General features: G+C 45.7%; 1 protein-coding gene across 1 annotated transcript in view; it reads right to left on the bottom strand.

Moving 5' to 3' along the window:
- LOC139401863 (ubiquitin carboxyl-terminal hydrolase 22-like) overlaps nt 1-13841 on the bottom strand; it is a 37346-nt gene extending 23505 nt beyond the window's left edge. The window contains exons 1-6 of the mRNA XM_071145854.1: nt 13690-13841; nt 10223-10336; nt 7045-7146; nt 4086-4252; nt 1230-1389; nt 291-396 (exon numbers count right to left, since the gene is read on the bottom strand). Of these exons, the coding sequence (XP_071001955.1) occupies nt 291-396; nt 1230-1389; nt 4086-4252; nt 7045-7146; nt 10223-10336; nt 13690-13801 (761 nt within the window). The 5' untranslated portion in view covers nt 13802-13841. The remainder of the gene's footprint in view (nt 1-290; nt 397-1229; nt 1390-4085; nt 4253-7044; nt 7147-10222; nt 10337-13689) is intronic.
- Nucleotides 13842-15165: the final 1324 nt, after the last annotated feature.

The following is a 15165-nucleotide window of genomic DNA, read 5'->3' as shown; positions in this document are numbered from 1 at the left end:
GAGATCAGAGGGAGAAGGGTGAGGGAGGAGGGGGTAAGATGGAGGAGGATGCAGAGGAGAAGAGGGAGAAGGAGGTTGGGGGGTTAAAGCAGAGGAAGGGAGTTCTTGCCTCTTGGCAATGTAGGAAGTCCTTTGAGAGGATGTCAAAATGTCAAACGTGAGTATTTTACCAGTCTTGACACATACAACCTTCACTTTCTTCCACACTCTCTCACCCCCCCCCACACCCAGATTTTAAACATGGGGGATGTTGGCTAGTGGAAGGAACACGGAATGAGGCACACACTTACTGGCAGACTTGACAGGTGACGTCTGATTGGAGTCCGCCAGTGAAAATTTGGTCAATGATGCAGCTACAGTGGTTTGGATTGTTGGCCTTCTTCCCGTTGTCGTCTCCTAGGTAACAGAACACAGAGACAGATGGAGAGCGAGCACACATCAACACAGTGGACACCTTTGCACTTTTAAAGGACTCTTTCACTCTCTCGCCCCCCCCCCCCCCCCCCCCCTTCTCACTGTCTGTCACCCCCTCCCCCTCTGTCCCCGACACTCTCTGTCACACCCCCCCACCCCTCGCTCTCTCCCCACTGCAGTGAAGCCTGTCTAGCACCTCTAAACTCCCTCTACAATTCTGGCGAATCAGAGGCCTCCTTACTGCCAGGTCCCTCCCTCTGTGTCATGGCGGTGCAGTGGGGCACATTATCATTCCACCCCACAATCCTCTCGGTCCCTTCGGTGCGTGGCATTGTCACTTCCCTTTCAATCTTCCCCTTCAGTACATTTCCACTGGTGCTGAGTGCGGACAACACACTGCATTATGGGTAGGTTTGACACAGACGTGTCTCCTCGGCTAAAGTGGAGTTTCAATTGACACGACTGAGGATTCAGCGCATGCAGAATTTATGCAGGCAGACAGACGTGACAAATCGGTTCTCTCTTATAACCTATTTGAACTGTAGGAGAACAGATTATTCCCTTTTTAACCAGACGATTACAGTGTAGATCTCATACATTTATCATCCATTTTGTCTTGATGAAACCCACTTTGGTCTCTATTCCGCTAGAAGAATCAGAACATCTCTGTTCAGTTACACTGAAGAGATACAATATAGCTCAACCTCAGTGTCACTTCTCTTTAACAATAACACAGTACTATAGTGTATTTATCAGTAAGTTAAGTGAAACTTTCCCACAGTATTTAAGTAATAAGTCAGGACAGCGATACTTACGGGCGGTGTCTCCTTTACAGTGGCGGTGCAGCACGTCCAGCGCTGCGATGAGGAACTCGTGGGCATCCTGTTGCTCGTAGCCCGCTAAGTGACGTGCGTGAGTCCACACCAGGTGCAGCAGCCGGAAGGGAATGTGGGGCCAACGGTGGCCCGAGTAGAACTGTGGAGAGAAAGTAGGAAATGGGGAGAACAGGGATTTAATATCTGGCAGCCATGTTGTTAAATGTACCTAGACTCAACTTGTATCTTCTTTGTACAGCTGAGACCTTAGCACAGGGTTTCAAACCTTTCTGGGCCCGTGACCCCATTTTGATATTTAAAACATTTCATGTGTTGTAGTCAATGGACAATGTTTACTTTTTTATTTGGAGCTTTGACAGTCTATTACAAATCCGTTTACAGTACTATGACAGTCTATTACAAATCAGTTTACAGTACTATGACAGTCTATAACAAATCAGTTTACAGTACTATGACAGTCTATTACAAATCAGTTTACAGTACTATGACAGTCTATTACAAATCAATTTACAGTACTATGACAGTCTATTACAAATCAGTTTACAGTACTATGACAGTCTTTTACAAATCCGTTTACAGTACTATGACGGTCTATTACAAATCCGTTTACAGTACTATGACAGTTTATTACAAATCCGTTTACAGTACTCTGACGGTCTATTACAAATCAGTTTACAGTACTCTGACGGTCTATTACAAATCCGTTTACAGTACTCTGACGGTCTATTACAAATCCGTTTACAGTACTATGACGGTCTATTACAAATCCGTTTACAGTACTATGACGGTCTATTACAAATCCGTTTACAGTACTATGACGGTCTATTACAAATCCGTTTACAGTACTATGACGGTCTATTACAAATCCGTTTACAGTACTATGACGGTCTATTACAAATCCGTTTACAGTACTATGACGGTCTATTACAAATCCGTTTACAGTACTATGACAGTCTATTACAAATCCGTTTACAGTACTCTGACAGTATTTCTAACTGAAGGAAGTATGGTTTGAAGTGACTGAAATGCATCAGAAAGGTATTGGGAAGTTCAGAAGATGCTCAGGCAATCATTTTGCTTGATCTTCTATGTAGAAAAGAACATCAAATGCTATTATTTGTTAGTGAATGCTAGTTACTGAGCTTCCAGAGAGGGTGGGTCAAACCAGACTGCTGAATCTCCAGGTTGCTATGGGGATTGGATGACTGACAGTCTAGGTCAGGGTGTGAGATGTAGAGAACACAATAATGAAAGGAGTGCTCTGCTTGAATGCACAACCAAGCCCTGACTATTACGGCACGCGCGCACGCACGCACGCACACACACACCTTTAATCTCCTGACTCTCCTTCTGAGGCCTGATTGAGATTTGAGGAAATCACGCACGCACTAACAAGCTTATATCTTGTATCTTACAGGCTCTTTGGTCCTCCGCTGCAGCTTGAAGCAGTCTGACAAACCAAAGAGTCTATAAAAAGGAAGACAGGGAGGGGCTGATCAAAGACCAACTCCTCCCTGGCTGAGAGGAGCTATGTGTGGGTACAAAGTCAGAGGAGCAGCCCCTCTTTCCTGGTACTGATGATGGTGCTGCATGCTCCAGGTTCAAAGGGAAAGAGGAACGCGTGGAGCAGGAATGAACAATGTGATTGGGAGAGAGGGAAGAGAAGTGTGTGTGAGCGTCTGGCTCTTAGGGACAAGAACAGAGATATGCTCTCTAGCTGAATAGTTCTCAGCAAGCACAAAGTTTGTTCTGAAACTTTTATTCTAGTTCCCATTGTAACATGACAAATATTCTCCAAGGGTATGCTTTTCACTTTTCTCCTTGGTCTACTCTAGACACCAGTTCATTCACCATTCACTGTCACATCTGAACACCTGATTCAACTTGTCAACTCATCATCAGGCCCTCAAGGAGTTGAACCAGGTGTTTGTTTATCTGGGGCTACACCAGAAGTGTGTACTGTTGGGGTGGTGGAGGACTGGAGTTGGGAACCACTGACACAGCTTTCCCCTGGATTCACTTGGTCGGTCTATGAGCCCGTACTGATGTCACTTGTTAAATCCACTTCAATCAGTGTAGCTGAAGGGGAGGAGACAGTGTAAAGAAGGATGTTTAAACCTTGACTATGTCATGGAAAGAGCAGGTCTAACATTCTGTACACTCAGTGTATATACACACCAGAGAGTGGGGGGGTGTGAGGAGACACCTGAGCACCAGTTCTATAATGATCAGGGAGCATTGAGTTTAGTAGATGTAATCTAACCAACTGACTGTACTAAACACATTCAGAACTGTGAACGATTGGTAAGGAGCCTAGCATTTAGAGATAAGTATGGAGACAGACCATCCCCCCACCCTCACACAGACTGGTGAGTTGAGTTTAAACAAAATGCCAAATACTGTAGCTGTATAATACGACAGGGCATTCTGGTTGACCTCTGTTCATTTCTCTCAGACAGAGTGGTTTCCCTCCAGCTCCACAACGCAGTGATCCAGTCAGTGACTCCCTTTGCAGTCAATCTGTTAGTCTGGGAGAACATTCTGTTTTGATGTGGTTAGTCATTCCATTTCTATGTCTGACTGGTTGTAATTCTGTCTCATATGTTTTCCTTTGGCCTCCCAAACCCCTAGAAGACTGCATTTGACCGCCCTAGGGTTGCAACATTCCAGTCTTTCCCAGAAATCCCTGTTGGAGGACTCCCTCCCTGATTATTCCCTCCTGATTCCGGGAACTGGGATTCTCCAACAACAAACATTTCTGAAAAACCTGGGAATTTGGGAATTTTTTAAGGAATTGAGCAGATTGCCACAGTATCCCCCCAGCTCCGGCCTTACCTCCTGAAAGAGCTGTGACATCTCACACACCAGACAGGAGTTGGACTGCATCTCACACTTGTGCCTGTCGGACAGGAAGAAGTCGCGCAGCAGGGGGGTGTGGGTGAGGGCCTGGACGATGCAGTTCATGAAGCACGTGTTGCCCAGGTTGATCAACCCTCGTAAACCTGACGGGAGACGGGAGGGTTTAGAGAGAGAGGGGGGAAGTGAAAAAGTAGGCCCATCTTCAGGACAAACAATCAAGAAAAGCACAGCTCTAACATTCACATCTCCTGTAACAGAGAGGACATTACGCTCTAACATTCACATCTCCTGTAACAGAGATGAGGACATTACGCTCTAACATTCACCTCTCCTGTAACAGAGAGGACATTACGCTCTAACATTCACATCTCCTGTAACAGAGATGAGGACATTACGCTCTAACATTCACATCTCCTGCAACAGAGAGGAGGACATTACGCTCTGACATTCACATCTCCTGTAACAGAGAGGACATTACGCTCTAACATTCACATCTCCTGTAACAGAGAGGAGGACATTACGCTCTAACATTCACATCTCCTGTAACAGAGAGGACATTACGCTCTAACATTCACATATCCTGTAACAGAGAGGACATTACGCTCTAACATTCACATATCCTGTAACAGAGAGGAGGACATTACGCTCTAACATTCACATCTCTGTAACAGGGAGGAGGACATAGACATTCACATCTCCTGTAACAGAGAGGAAATTACGCTCTGACATTCACATCTCCTGTAACAGAGAGGACATTACGCTCTAACATTCACATCTCCTGTAATACAGCCATGGTTTGGACATTAGCGTAATCCAGCCATTCACATCTCCTGTAACAGAGATGAGGACATTACGCTCTAACATTCACATCTCCTGCAACAGCGTAATCAGCCTGGTATTCACATATCCTGTAACAGAGAGGACATTACGCTCTAACATTCACATCTCCTGTAACAGAGAGGAGGACATTACGCTCTAACATTCACATCTCCTGTAACAGAGAGGACATTACGCTCTAACATTCACATATCCTGCCATGGGACATTACGCTCTAACATTCACATATCCTGTAACAGAGAGGACATTACGCTCAACATTCACATATCCTGTAACAGAGAGGAGGACATTACGCTCTAACATTAATTTACTTTATGGTTTGGGACAAAGACAAGTAATAAACAGTTTTGTAAATGTGCTAAATTTCGCCATGGTTTGGGCTAGCGTAATCCAGCCATGGTTTGGGCTAGCGTAATCAGCCATGGTTTGGGCTAGCGTAATCCAGCCATGGTTTGGGCTAGCGTAATCCAGCCATGGTTTGGGCTAGCGTAATCCAGCCATGGTTTGGGCTAGCGTAATCCAGCCATGGTTTGGGCTAGCGTAATCCAGCCATGGTTTGGGCTAGCGTAATCCAGCCATGGTTTGGGCTAGCGTAATCCAGCCATGGTTTGGGCTAGCGTAATCCAGCCATGGTTTGGGCTAGCGTAATCCAGCCATGGTTTGGGCTAGCGTAATCCAGCCATGGTTTGGGCTAGCGTAATCCAGCCATGGTTTGGGCTAGCGTAATCCAGCCATGGTTTGGGCTAGCGTAATCCAGCCATGGTTTGGGCTAGCGTAATCAGCCATGGTTTGGGCTAGCGTAATCCAGCCATGGTTTGGGCTAGCGTAATCAGCCATGGTTTGGGCTAGCGTAATCCAGCCATGGTTTGGGCTAGCGTAATCAGCCATGGTTTGGGCTAGCGTAATCAGCCATGGTTTGGGCTAGCGTAATCCAGCCATGGTTTGGGCTAGCGTAATCCAGCCATGGTTTGGGCTAGCGTAATCCAGCCATGGTTTGGGCTAGCGTAATCCAGCCATGGTTTGGGCTAGCGTAATCCAGCCATGGTTTGGGCTAGCGTAATCCAGCCATGGTTTGGGCTAGCGTAATCCAGCCATGGTTTGGGCTAGCGTAATCCAGCCATGGTTTGGGCTAGCGTAATCCAGCCATGGTTTGGGCTAGCGTAATCCAGCCATGGTTTGGGCTAGTGCAGATAAAAGCTGTGGTCCACCACAAAGGCCTGTGTGAACAGATCAGGTGAGGCCCAGTGTGGAGCCTGGGACTGGTCCAGCCTGTTTGGCCCAGGAATAGAGCTCTCGGCTGGGGGTTAAACTCTCCAGACTCGACCCACTCCACACACCCCGAGACAGCTGGGCTGGCCTCTCTACGAGTGTTTCATTACAGTGAGAGGGAGGAAGAGAACAAAGTAGGAAGACTGAATGAACTCTACAAAATCAAGCGAGATAACTGCAGAGAGGAAAAGGGATTGAGAGAGAAGAGGAAGAATCAAACAGAGGCGTAAGTAAGTTTGAATCTAGTTTGAGAAACAGAGAGCGTCAGAGAAAGAGAGAAGAGACCATCCTTGTTGTGTGAACTTGTCATTGAAGAAGGAACAGTGCATTCTCTCCCTCTCTCTCTCTCCCCTCTCTCTCTGGGCTTCTGCCTGCTGCCCTGTGGTGTTCATTACTCCTCTCTAGCCCAACATTAACACATAAGTAACCCTGGACTATACAGACAACACCAGAGACACCTGGACTATACAGACAACACCAGAGACACCTGGACTATACAGACACCACCACCGACACCTGGACTATACAGACACCACCACCGACACCTGGACTATACAGACACCACCACCGACACCTGGACTATACAGACAGCACCACAGACACGTGGACTATACAGACACCACCACAGACACCTGGACTACACAGACACCACCACAGACACCTGGACTACACAGACACCACCACAGACACCTGGACTACACAGACACCACCACAGACACCTGGACTACACAGACACCACCACAGACACACACACGCCTGGGTGATGAAATCGATGCTGCTACTAGCACTTCATAAGGTTGTGCGGAGAGCGGACCAGCCTATTACTCACCGATAGTGCAGTTTGTAGTGATTTTCCTTCGCTTTGGATTGTGTCGTAATAACTCCAGCTCTCGCTTCGTAGGCTCCCACGTCGAGTATTTCTCCCCTACACCTGGTCACAAAGACAGAGACATCGTTGACACATTGACGAAACCATCCATATCTTCATCCTGATCCTTGATAAAGGTAGCCTGGTCTCAGATCTGTTTGTGCTGTCCTGCCAACTCCTATGGTAATTGTCACACCGGTGACCATAAGAGTTGGCAAATAGATCTGGGACCAGGCTATGATGGAGATCTATTGCAGGGATTATTAACTAGATTTGGCCCGTGGGACAATTTTTTCTTGAGCGAATGGTTGGGGCCAGAACATAATGACAAAAATAATGGAGACTGCAGACTGACCCCCCCAAACCGCCCAAACAGATAGAATATTTGACTAAAACAATCATTTCAAACCTTGAACATTTGTATACGATCATGTGTCTTTTATGAGTTGGAATATTTTGGAAACAGATTTTCAAAAATTAAAATCAGTTGGAGCTGATTTGCTGGTGTTTTCACAGTAATTGTTTTTACTACCCAAGGGCCACCAGTGGGGAAACAATGGTCTATTGAGACCAAAACATTGGTACAAAGATCAATTAAATCTGTGGAGCATGAAGAGTTCTTTTCCAACCTGAACCGAAGTCCAGTGGCCTCAGGTATACCTCAGGGCTTCATTCCAGGTCCAGAAGTACTACTCACATTGTATATTAACCATACTGCTTCCTGAGTGAACAACTGGAAGCTACACTTTTATGCTGATGACACTGTGCCAGTATTTCCACTGCAGTCATTTATAGGTGGTTGCTGTGCCACGACAAAATCATTGATGCCACGACCCAAAAATATGGATCATGAAAAAACAATATTTCTGCTAAGGGCGACTTTGATGATGCTAAAACAGCCCACATTTACTTTTCCTCTGCAAACAAAACTAGTAATGAATAGAAAACATATTCTACTCTGGGATAGTCAGATTTATCTAGTTACCTAGTCGGCTTGTTGTTGCATGCTCTATGCCAGAGAAATATTACTCTCGAGGCACATTCAAGTTGAGTGACATTGAGAGGGAAACATGTAGTGTGACAAGCAGTCAATGCACAAGTCTTGCAATCGCAGGGAAAACAGCAGTTGATGGCTTTGTTTATTGTATTTATTTAACTCGGCAAGTCAGTTAAGAACAAATTCTTATTTTCAATGACGGCCTAGGAACAGTGGGTTAACTGCCTGTTCAGGGGCAGAACGACAGACTTTTACATTGTCAGCTCGGGGATTTGATCCAGCAACTTTTCGGTTACTAGTCCAACGGCCTAACCACTACCTGCCGCCCCAGAGGATCCCAGCTTTCCATTCCTAATTTATTTATTTCGCAACTCTTAAATATGTGCGAAATTGATCTTTTTAAACCCAGAGTTTTTAGCAATACCATGATTAAGAATGTTAGCGCTCCTCAATTTGCTGTGAGTGCATAGAGGACACCACCCTACCTCACAATCATTTCTTCAAATGTAATGACAGTTTCATGGTGACATGAAGTGGTTTCTGTGAGAGGTACAGGCAGTGTCACACAAGATGGCGGTTTACCCCACGTTACCCTAACAGGTAGGCTACATTATTTTCACTTTGTTTAATTCACCAATAGGATCCTAACTATATAAAATATTACATTTGGGATCTAGCTAACGATTAGCCCAATAGGGAAAACGCAGATCGCCAACCCCATGCTTCAGCCTATGTATTTATAGTCACTACGCTGCATCAGTTGGGCTACAGGTGATAATGCTGATCACTAATAGCATACCTGTTAATATGGACCATGTAAAGGCTATATGCCTGCCATGGTCAATATGTTAAAATCATTTAAACAAATAATTGTACCAATACATGACCAAAAGTATACGGACACCTGCTCGTTGAACATCTCATTCCAAAATCATGGGCATTAATATGGAGTTGGTCACCCCTTTGCTGCTATTACAGCCTCCACTCTTCTGGGAAGGCTTTCTGCTGGGACTTGCTTCCATTCAGCCACAAGAGCATTAGTGAGGTCACGCACTGATGTTGGGCGATTAAGGCTTGGCTCGCAGTCGCCGTTTCAATTTATCCCAAAGGTGTTCAATGGCCTTGAGGTCAGGGCTCTGTGTAGGCCAGTCAAGTTCTTCCACACTGATCTCAACAAACTATTTCTGTATGGACCTCGCTTTGTGCACGGGGGCATTGTCATGCTGAATCAGGAAAAGGCCTTCCCCAAACTCTTGACACAAAGTTGGAAGCACAGAATCGTCAAGAATGTAATTGTATACCGTAGCATTAAGATTTCCCTTCACTGGAACTAAGGGGCCTAGCCCGAACCATGAAAAACAGCCCCAGACCATCATTCCTCCTCCACCAAACGTTATAGTTGGCACTACGCATTTGGGTAGGTAGAATTCTCCTTGCATCCACCAAACCCAGATTCGTCCGTCAGACTTCCAGATGGTGAAGCCAATGCTTGGCATTGCGTATGGTGATCTTAGGCTTGTGTGAGGCTGCTCAGCCATGGAAACCCATTTCATGAAACTCCCGATGAACAGTTGTCCTAACGTTGCTTCCAGAGGCAGTGTGGAACTCGGTAGTGAGTGTTGCAACCAGACGATTTTTACGCACTACACGCTTTTGCACTCAGCGGTCCCGTTCTGTGAGCTTGTGTGTTGTACAGTTGACCAGGGCAACTCTAGCAGGGCAGAAATGTGACAAACTAATTATTGGAAAGGTGGCATCCTATTATGGTGAAAGTCACTGAGCTCTTAAGAAAGGCCATTCTACTGCCAATGTTTGTCTATGGAGATTGCATGGCTGTGTGCTCGATTTTAAACACCTGTCAGCAACGGTTGTGGCTGAAATAGCCGAATGCACTAATATGAAGGGGTGTCCAGATACTTTTGTATTGTATATATAGTGTGTGTGAATGCAGCTGCCACTACTTTAAAATCACTGGATGCAGTTTATCATATCTCCACACATTGTGATCTGTATCAGAAAGTGGTTAAATAAATAAAGGTTAAAATACATGAAGGAATAAATCAATTATTGACTGGGGGGGGAGATAAAACAGACACAGAAAAGTAGCGTTGCCTGAGCTGCTGGAGACCAGCAACACTGTACCTTGCAATTTCCAGGCTTTCCTCTGTTCTTCTTTGGCAATCTGTTCCATCTCTTTGTCGTATATGTAGTCTTGGCACACAAAACAATATATTCCACCATATAATAAGTCTATTGCTGGAAGGGAGAGAGAAAGAAGGAATACAAAACCATTAGAACTAGATATTTCCTACAGAACAACAGCTTGTGTTGATTGCACGTCTAACCTCATCATTGATGTGGCCAGCGTGAAGACAAGCACTTTCTGTGTGTTCCACTCCTCTATTGACTTGAGCCTTGTGTCGTTCCATGTCATTGCTGCTTGCATTGAAGAATTAGAGAACTATCACGTAGGGAAGGTGTGTGTGTGTGTGTGTGTCACAGAGTATGTTTTTTTTTGTGGGACTGTGTGTGCGTGCATGTCCATCACATCTACACCCCCTGCTCTTTCCACTAGCCTATGTTCTCCAACACCATGGTAACAATACCTGGGTTCTTCTGTTGCCGTGACAACCTATTTATTCATAGGTTGCACCTCTGTCACTAAGCATCATGCCACTGTTATGAACGTTCTCAAGCCCTCTGCCGGCGGGTGCCATAGTGGTGCCATAAAGTGGTGCCATAGTGGTGCCATAAAGTGGTGCCATAAAGTGGTGATAGCGTCCGTTCAGAAAGACTGGGGTTAACTACTATTTCATCTAAATTACACTATAGTGCCTGGAAATACGATGACATTGCTAAAGTAGTCAAATATTTAGTAGGAAACTACTTAGCCAGCATTATCATGTCGTCAAAATTACTTTAACAAGATGGCAACGTTGTCATTAGGGGCGGCAGGTAGCCTAGTGGTGGCAGGTAGCCTAGTGGTTAGAGAGTTGGGACAGTAACCAGCAGGTAGCCTAGTGGTTAGAGCGTTGGGCCAGTAACCAGCAGGTACCCTAGTGGTTAGAGCATTGGGCCAGTAACCAGCAGGTAGCCTAGTGGTTAGAGCGTTGGGCCAGTAACCAGCAGGTAGCCTAGTGGTTAGAGCGTTGGGCCAGTGACCAGCAGGTAGCCTAGTGGTTAGAGCGTTGGGCCAGTGACCAGCAGGTAGCCTTGTGGTTAGAGCGTTGGGCCAGTAACCAGCAGGTAGCCTAGTGGTTACAGCGTTGGGCCAGTAACCAGCAGGTAGCCTTGTGGTTAGAGCGTTGGGCCAGTAACCAGCAGGTAGCCTAGTGGTTAGAGCGTTGGGCCAGTAACCAGCAGGTAGCCTAGTGGTTAGAGAGTTGGGCCAGTAACCAGCAGGTAGCCTAGTGGTTAGAGCGTTGGGCCAGTAACCAGCAGGTAGTCTAGTGGTTAGAGCGTTGGGCCAGTGACCAGCAGGTAGCCTAGTGGTTAGAGCGTTGGGCCAGTAACCAGCAGGTAGCCTAGTGGTTAGAGCGTTGGGCCAGTAACCAGCAGGTAGTCTAGTGGTTAGAGCGTTGACCCAGTAACCAGCAGGTAGCCTAGTGGTTAGAGCGTTGGGCCAGTAACCAGCAGGTAGCCTAGTGGTTAGAGCGTTGGGCCAGTAACTGGATTGCTGGATGGAATCCCCGAGCTGACAAGGTAAACATCTGTCGTTCTGCCCTGAACAAGGCAGTTAACCCACTGTTCGCCGGTAGGCCGTCATTTAAATAAGAATATATTCTTAACTGACTTGCCAAGTTAAATAAAAGGTTGAATAAAAATAAATTAGCTAGAAAAGCGTGTAAAAAATAACTAGCAATGAAAACATTAGCCAGCTAAAATCCGGTGGCCTCCCCTCAATCTTAGCTAGCTAACGTTAAACTGCGTCTAAATTCATTCTGGCAACATCTAAATGATGACGAAAAGGTTATTTTACTGATTATTTGCCTCCTATTAAATGTCATAGTATTTCCAAGCCACTGTAATGCACTTCGTCGGCGCGTTGAGAAGAATGCTCAGCCGGGCATCAGTCCAAAACAAACGTTCAAAACAATATTGTGAGGAAACATGCAACTCATGGACAGCCAAATAGAACCCCTGCACATTTGGCTACTAAAAGGTTTGTCTCGGAACTAGGAGGATCCAGGAGAGTGAAAAGGGACAATTGATGGATAGGCCTAAACAATTATACAGAAAATTTAAATGGGGCGTTGTGTGTGTGTGTGTGTGTGTGTGTGTCCATAAGAGGAGAGAGGAGCGAGCTAGAAGAAGCTCATCATCTCTGTGTCCAATGGCAACAGGCATGCACTGAGAAAGGCCTTGACTGATGTGGTAACCATGGAACCAGAGAAAAGGAGAGAGAGTTCTGTGTACAACATCACAGAGGAAGTTAAAAATAAATCTGGCAGACACACAGAGGAGGAGGAGGATGAAGGAAGTGAAGGAATCCAGAGGAACAGCTGGGAGTCAGGGGTTCATTTGATTAATGGTACAATGCACAGTGAGTGAGAGTGTGCTACTGCGGAAAGCCCTGACCTAATTAACACTGTGGTGGGAGTCTGGGGGGCTGGGGTAGGGCGTGATGACAGGAGCGACCGACACGGCTCAGTGTATTTGTGTGTGTGTGTGTGTGTGTGTGTGTGTGTGTGTGGGTGTCAGCGTGTGTGTATAGATCAAAACCTTACTGTAACACCCCACTGAACGACCGACACGGCTCAGTGTGTGTGTGTATGTGTGTGTGTATAGATCAAAACCTTACTGTGACACCCCACTGAACGACCAACACGGCTCAGTGTGTGTGTGTGTGTGTATAGATCAAAACCTTACTGTGACACCCCACTGAACGACCGACACACGACTCAGTGTGTGTGTGTGTGTGTGTGTATAGATCAAAACCTTACGGTGACCCCCCCCCCCCCCCCCCAGAAGAACCGTTAACCTCTATCACACCCTAACAGATTACCCTAGCATTACCACCCTCTCATTCATCTGTCACCATTCTCCTCAGACAATATCACAGCCACTGCAATTACATCCTTTTACTTATCTGTACTGTATATAGACCCATAATTACATAGAAATATAATCAAATGGAAATTCCAATGGATCTGTGATATTTCTACGCCAGCGTCCCAAACAGCACCCCGTTCCCTTCACAGTGCACTACTTCTTACCAGAGCCCTGTGGACCCCGGTCAAATGTAGTGCACTAAATAGGAGACTTAGACTTGGATAATTACCATGTAAGAATCACAGGGTCATTCATACTCTATGTGGTTGAGGATTAAACATGTCTAGCCCTCCCACAGAGCTGACAGGGGAACAGACAGGCTTAGAGAATGACATTTGTCTGCCTGAGACTAAGTACTGGCTCCCAGTAGAACGTTAATGCTACGGAGAAGGACGGGTTCTGCTCAATGTCTCTGAAGAGGACAGTTCTCTCAGGCAGAGAGAGGCCTGGATCTGCCTGTGTCTTTGTGTGTGTGTGTGTGTGTGTGTGTGTGTGTGTGTGTGTGGGGGGGGGGGGGAGGGAGATAATGGACATAAGCTAGCACGTGCACATTTTACCTAGATTGTGTCGTTTGTTTTTGGCGTGCTCGTGGATGTGTTTCTTGGTGAAGCAGCCGAAGAAGACGCAGGAGAGACAGGAGTGGAGCCGGTTCAGGTGGGCGCCGCACATGTGACAGATACATGATTTGGCCTGCAGGGGGCGAGAGAGACAAAGAGGGGCGATAGAAGGATGGAAGGGAAGGTGACGAGAGAGGGGGGAAGAAAGGGAGGGGATGGAGAGAGAGAGTCAGAATTAAAAAGGAATATACATTGACATCTGAGCATTGAAGAAAAAGATGTCATCGTAGCCTGCACTCAAATAGAAAATGGATGTTACGTGTGGTTAGGTTTTTCATATTCAAACATAGGTGGCGTGTCCATAAGGCTTGGGGGAAGCTTTCCTTAAAGTCAATTGAATTGCCAAAATTATATAGCCCATTGAGCCTAATACTTTCTATACAGAAATACATGTCATACTTCAAAATAAGCAACTATAGCATGATTTGGCGTCAGAGGATAATTTGCTTATTTAAAAAAAAAACATTTAAAATATATTGCCTACAGTCAGTCGGAAGGAAAGGCAGCACGTGCAATTTGGGCAGATTATTGTTTGTTTGCGACTGTCTGTGAAAAGTAGAGGCCAAGCCAGGCATATTGTAATATTTCAAAATACAATCACAGGAAAACATTGTTTAGAAAGCAAATGGTTATTGCTGTAGAGAGAATACAATTAAAATACTAATGTATTTTCATTGTCATTAGGGGGGGGGTTCAGTGTTACTTAAAAAGTTTGTTTTTGGACAATAATTTCCTCCTCCAGTTTAGATGGACGTCATATTGTACTTGGTCTCCCCTTCTGGTAACCTATTATATGAACAACGTTGGTTTTATTGATCTGTGTCTGTCAGCAGAGTGGGCTACCTTGGAATTCAACATATTAAAAAAGATTCTGCTAGCGTCTCCAGTCATATAAAGTGTAGTAGAAATGAATGTGTTTATGAAAAGGCCACATTTTTCTCATGCAAAGAATGAAGAAGTGTATCTGATAGTCTAGGTCTACTCTACCCTGTACGGGCTCAGTCATGCACTGAACACTCTTCATCCATACACTAGGTCTACTCTACCCTGTACGGGCTCAGCCATGCACTGAACACTCTTTATCCATACACTAGGTCTACTCTACCCTGTACTGGCTCAGTCATGCACTGAACACTCTTCATCCATACACTAGTTCTACTCTACCCTGTACTGGCTCAGTCATGCACTGAACACTCTTTATCCATACACTAGGTCTACTCTACCCTGTACCGGCTCAGTCATGCACTGAACACTCTTTATCCATACACTAGGTCTACTCTACCCTGTACGGGCTCAGCCATGCACTGAACACTCTTTATCCATACACTAGGTCTACTCTACCCTGTACCGGCTCAGTCATGCACTGAACACTCTTTATCCATACACTAGTTCTACTCTACCCTGTACGGGCTCAGC

Source organism: Oncorhynchus clarkii, unplaced genomic scaffold, assembly GCF_045791955.1.
Source record: "Oncorhynchus clarkii lewisi isolate Uvic-CL-2024 unplaced genomic scaffold, UVic_Ocla_1.0 unplaced_contig_337_pilon_pilon, whole genome shotgun sequence".
In the NCBI taxonomy this organism is placed as follows: Eukaryota; Metazoa; Chordata; class Actinopteri; order Salmoniformes; family Salmonidae; genus Oncorhynchus; species Oncorhynchus clarkii.
Note: the sequence above shows the minus strand (reverse complement) of the source record. Positions and strands in the feature narration are given on the sequence as shown.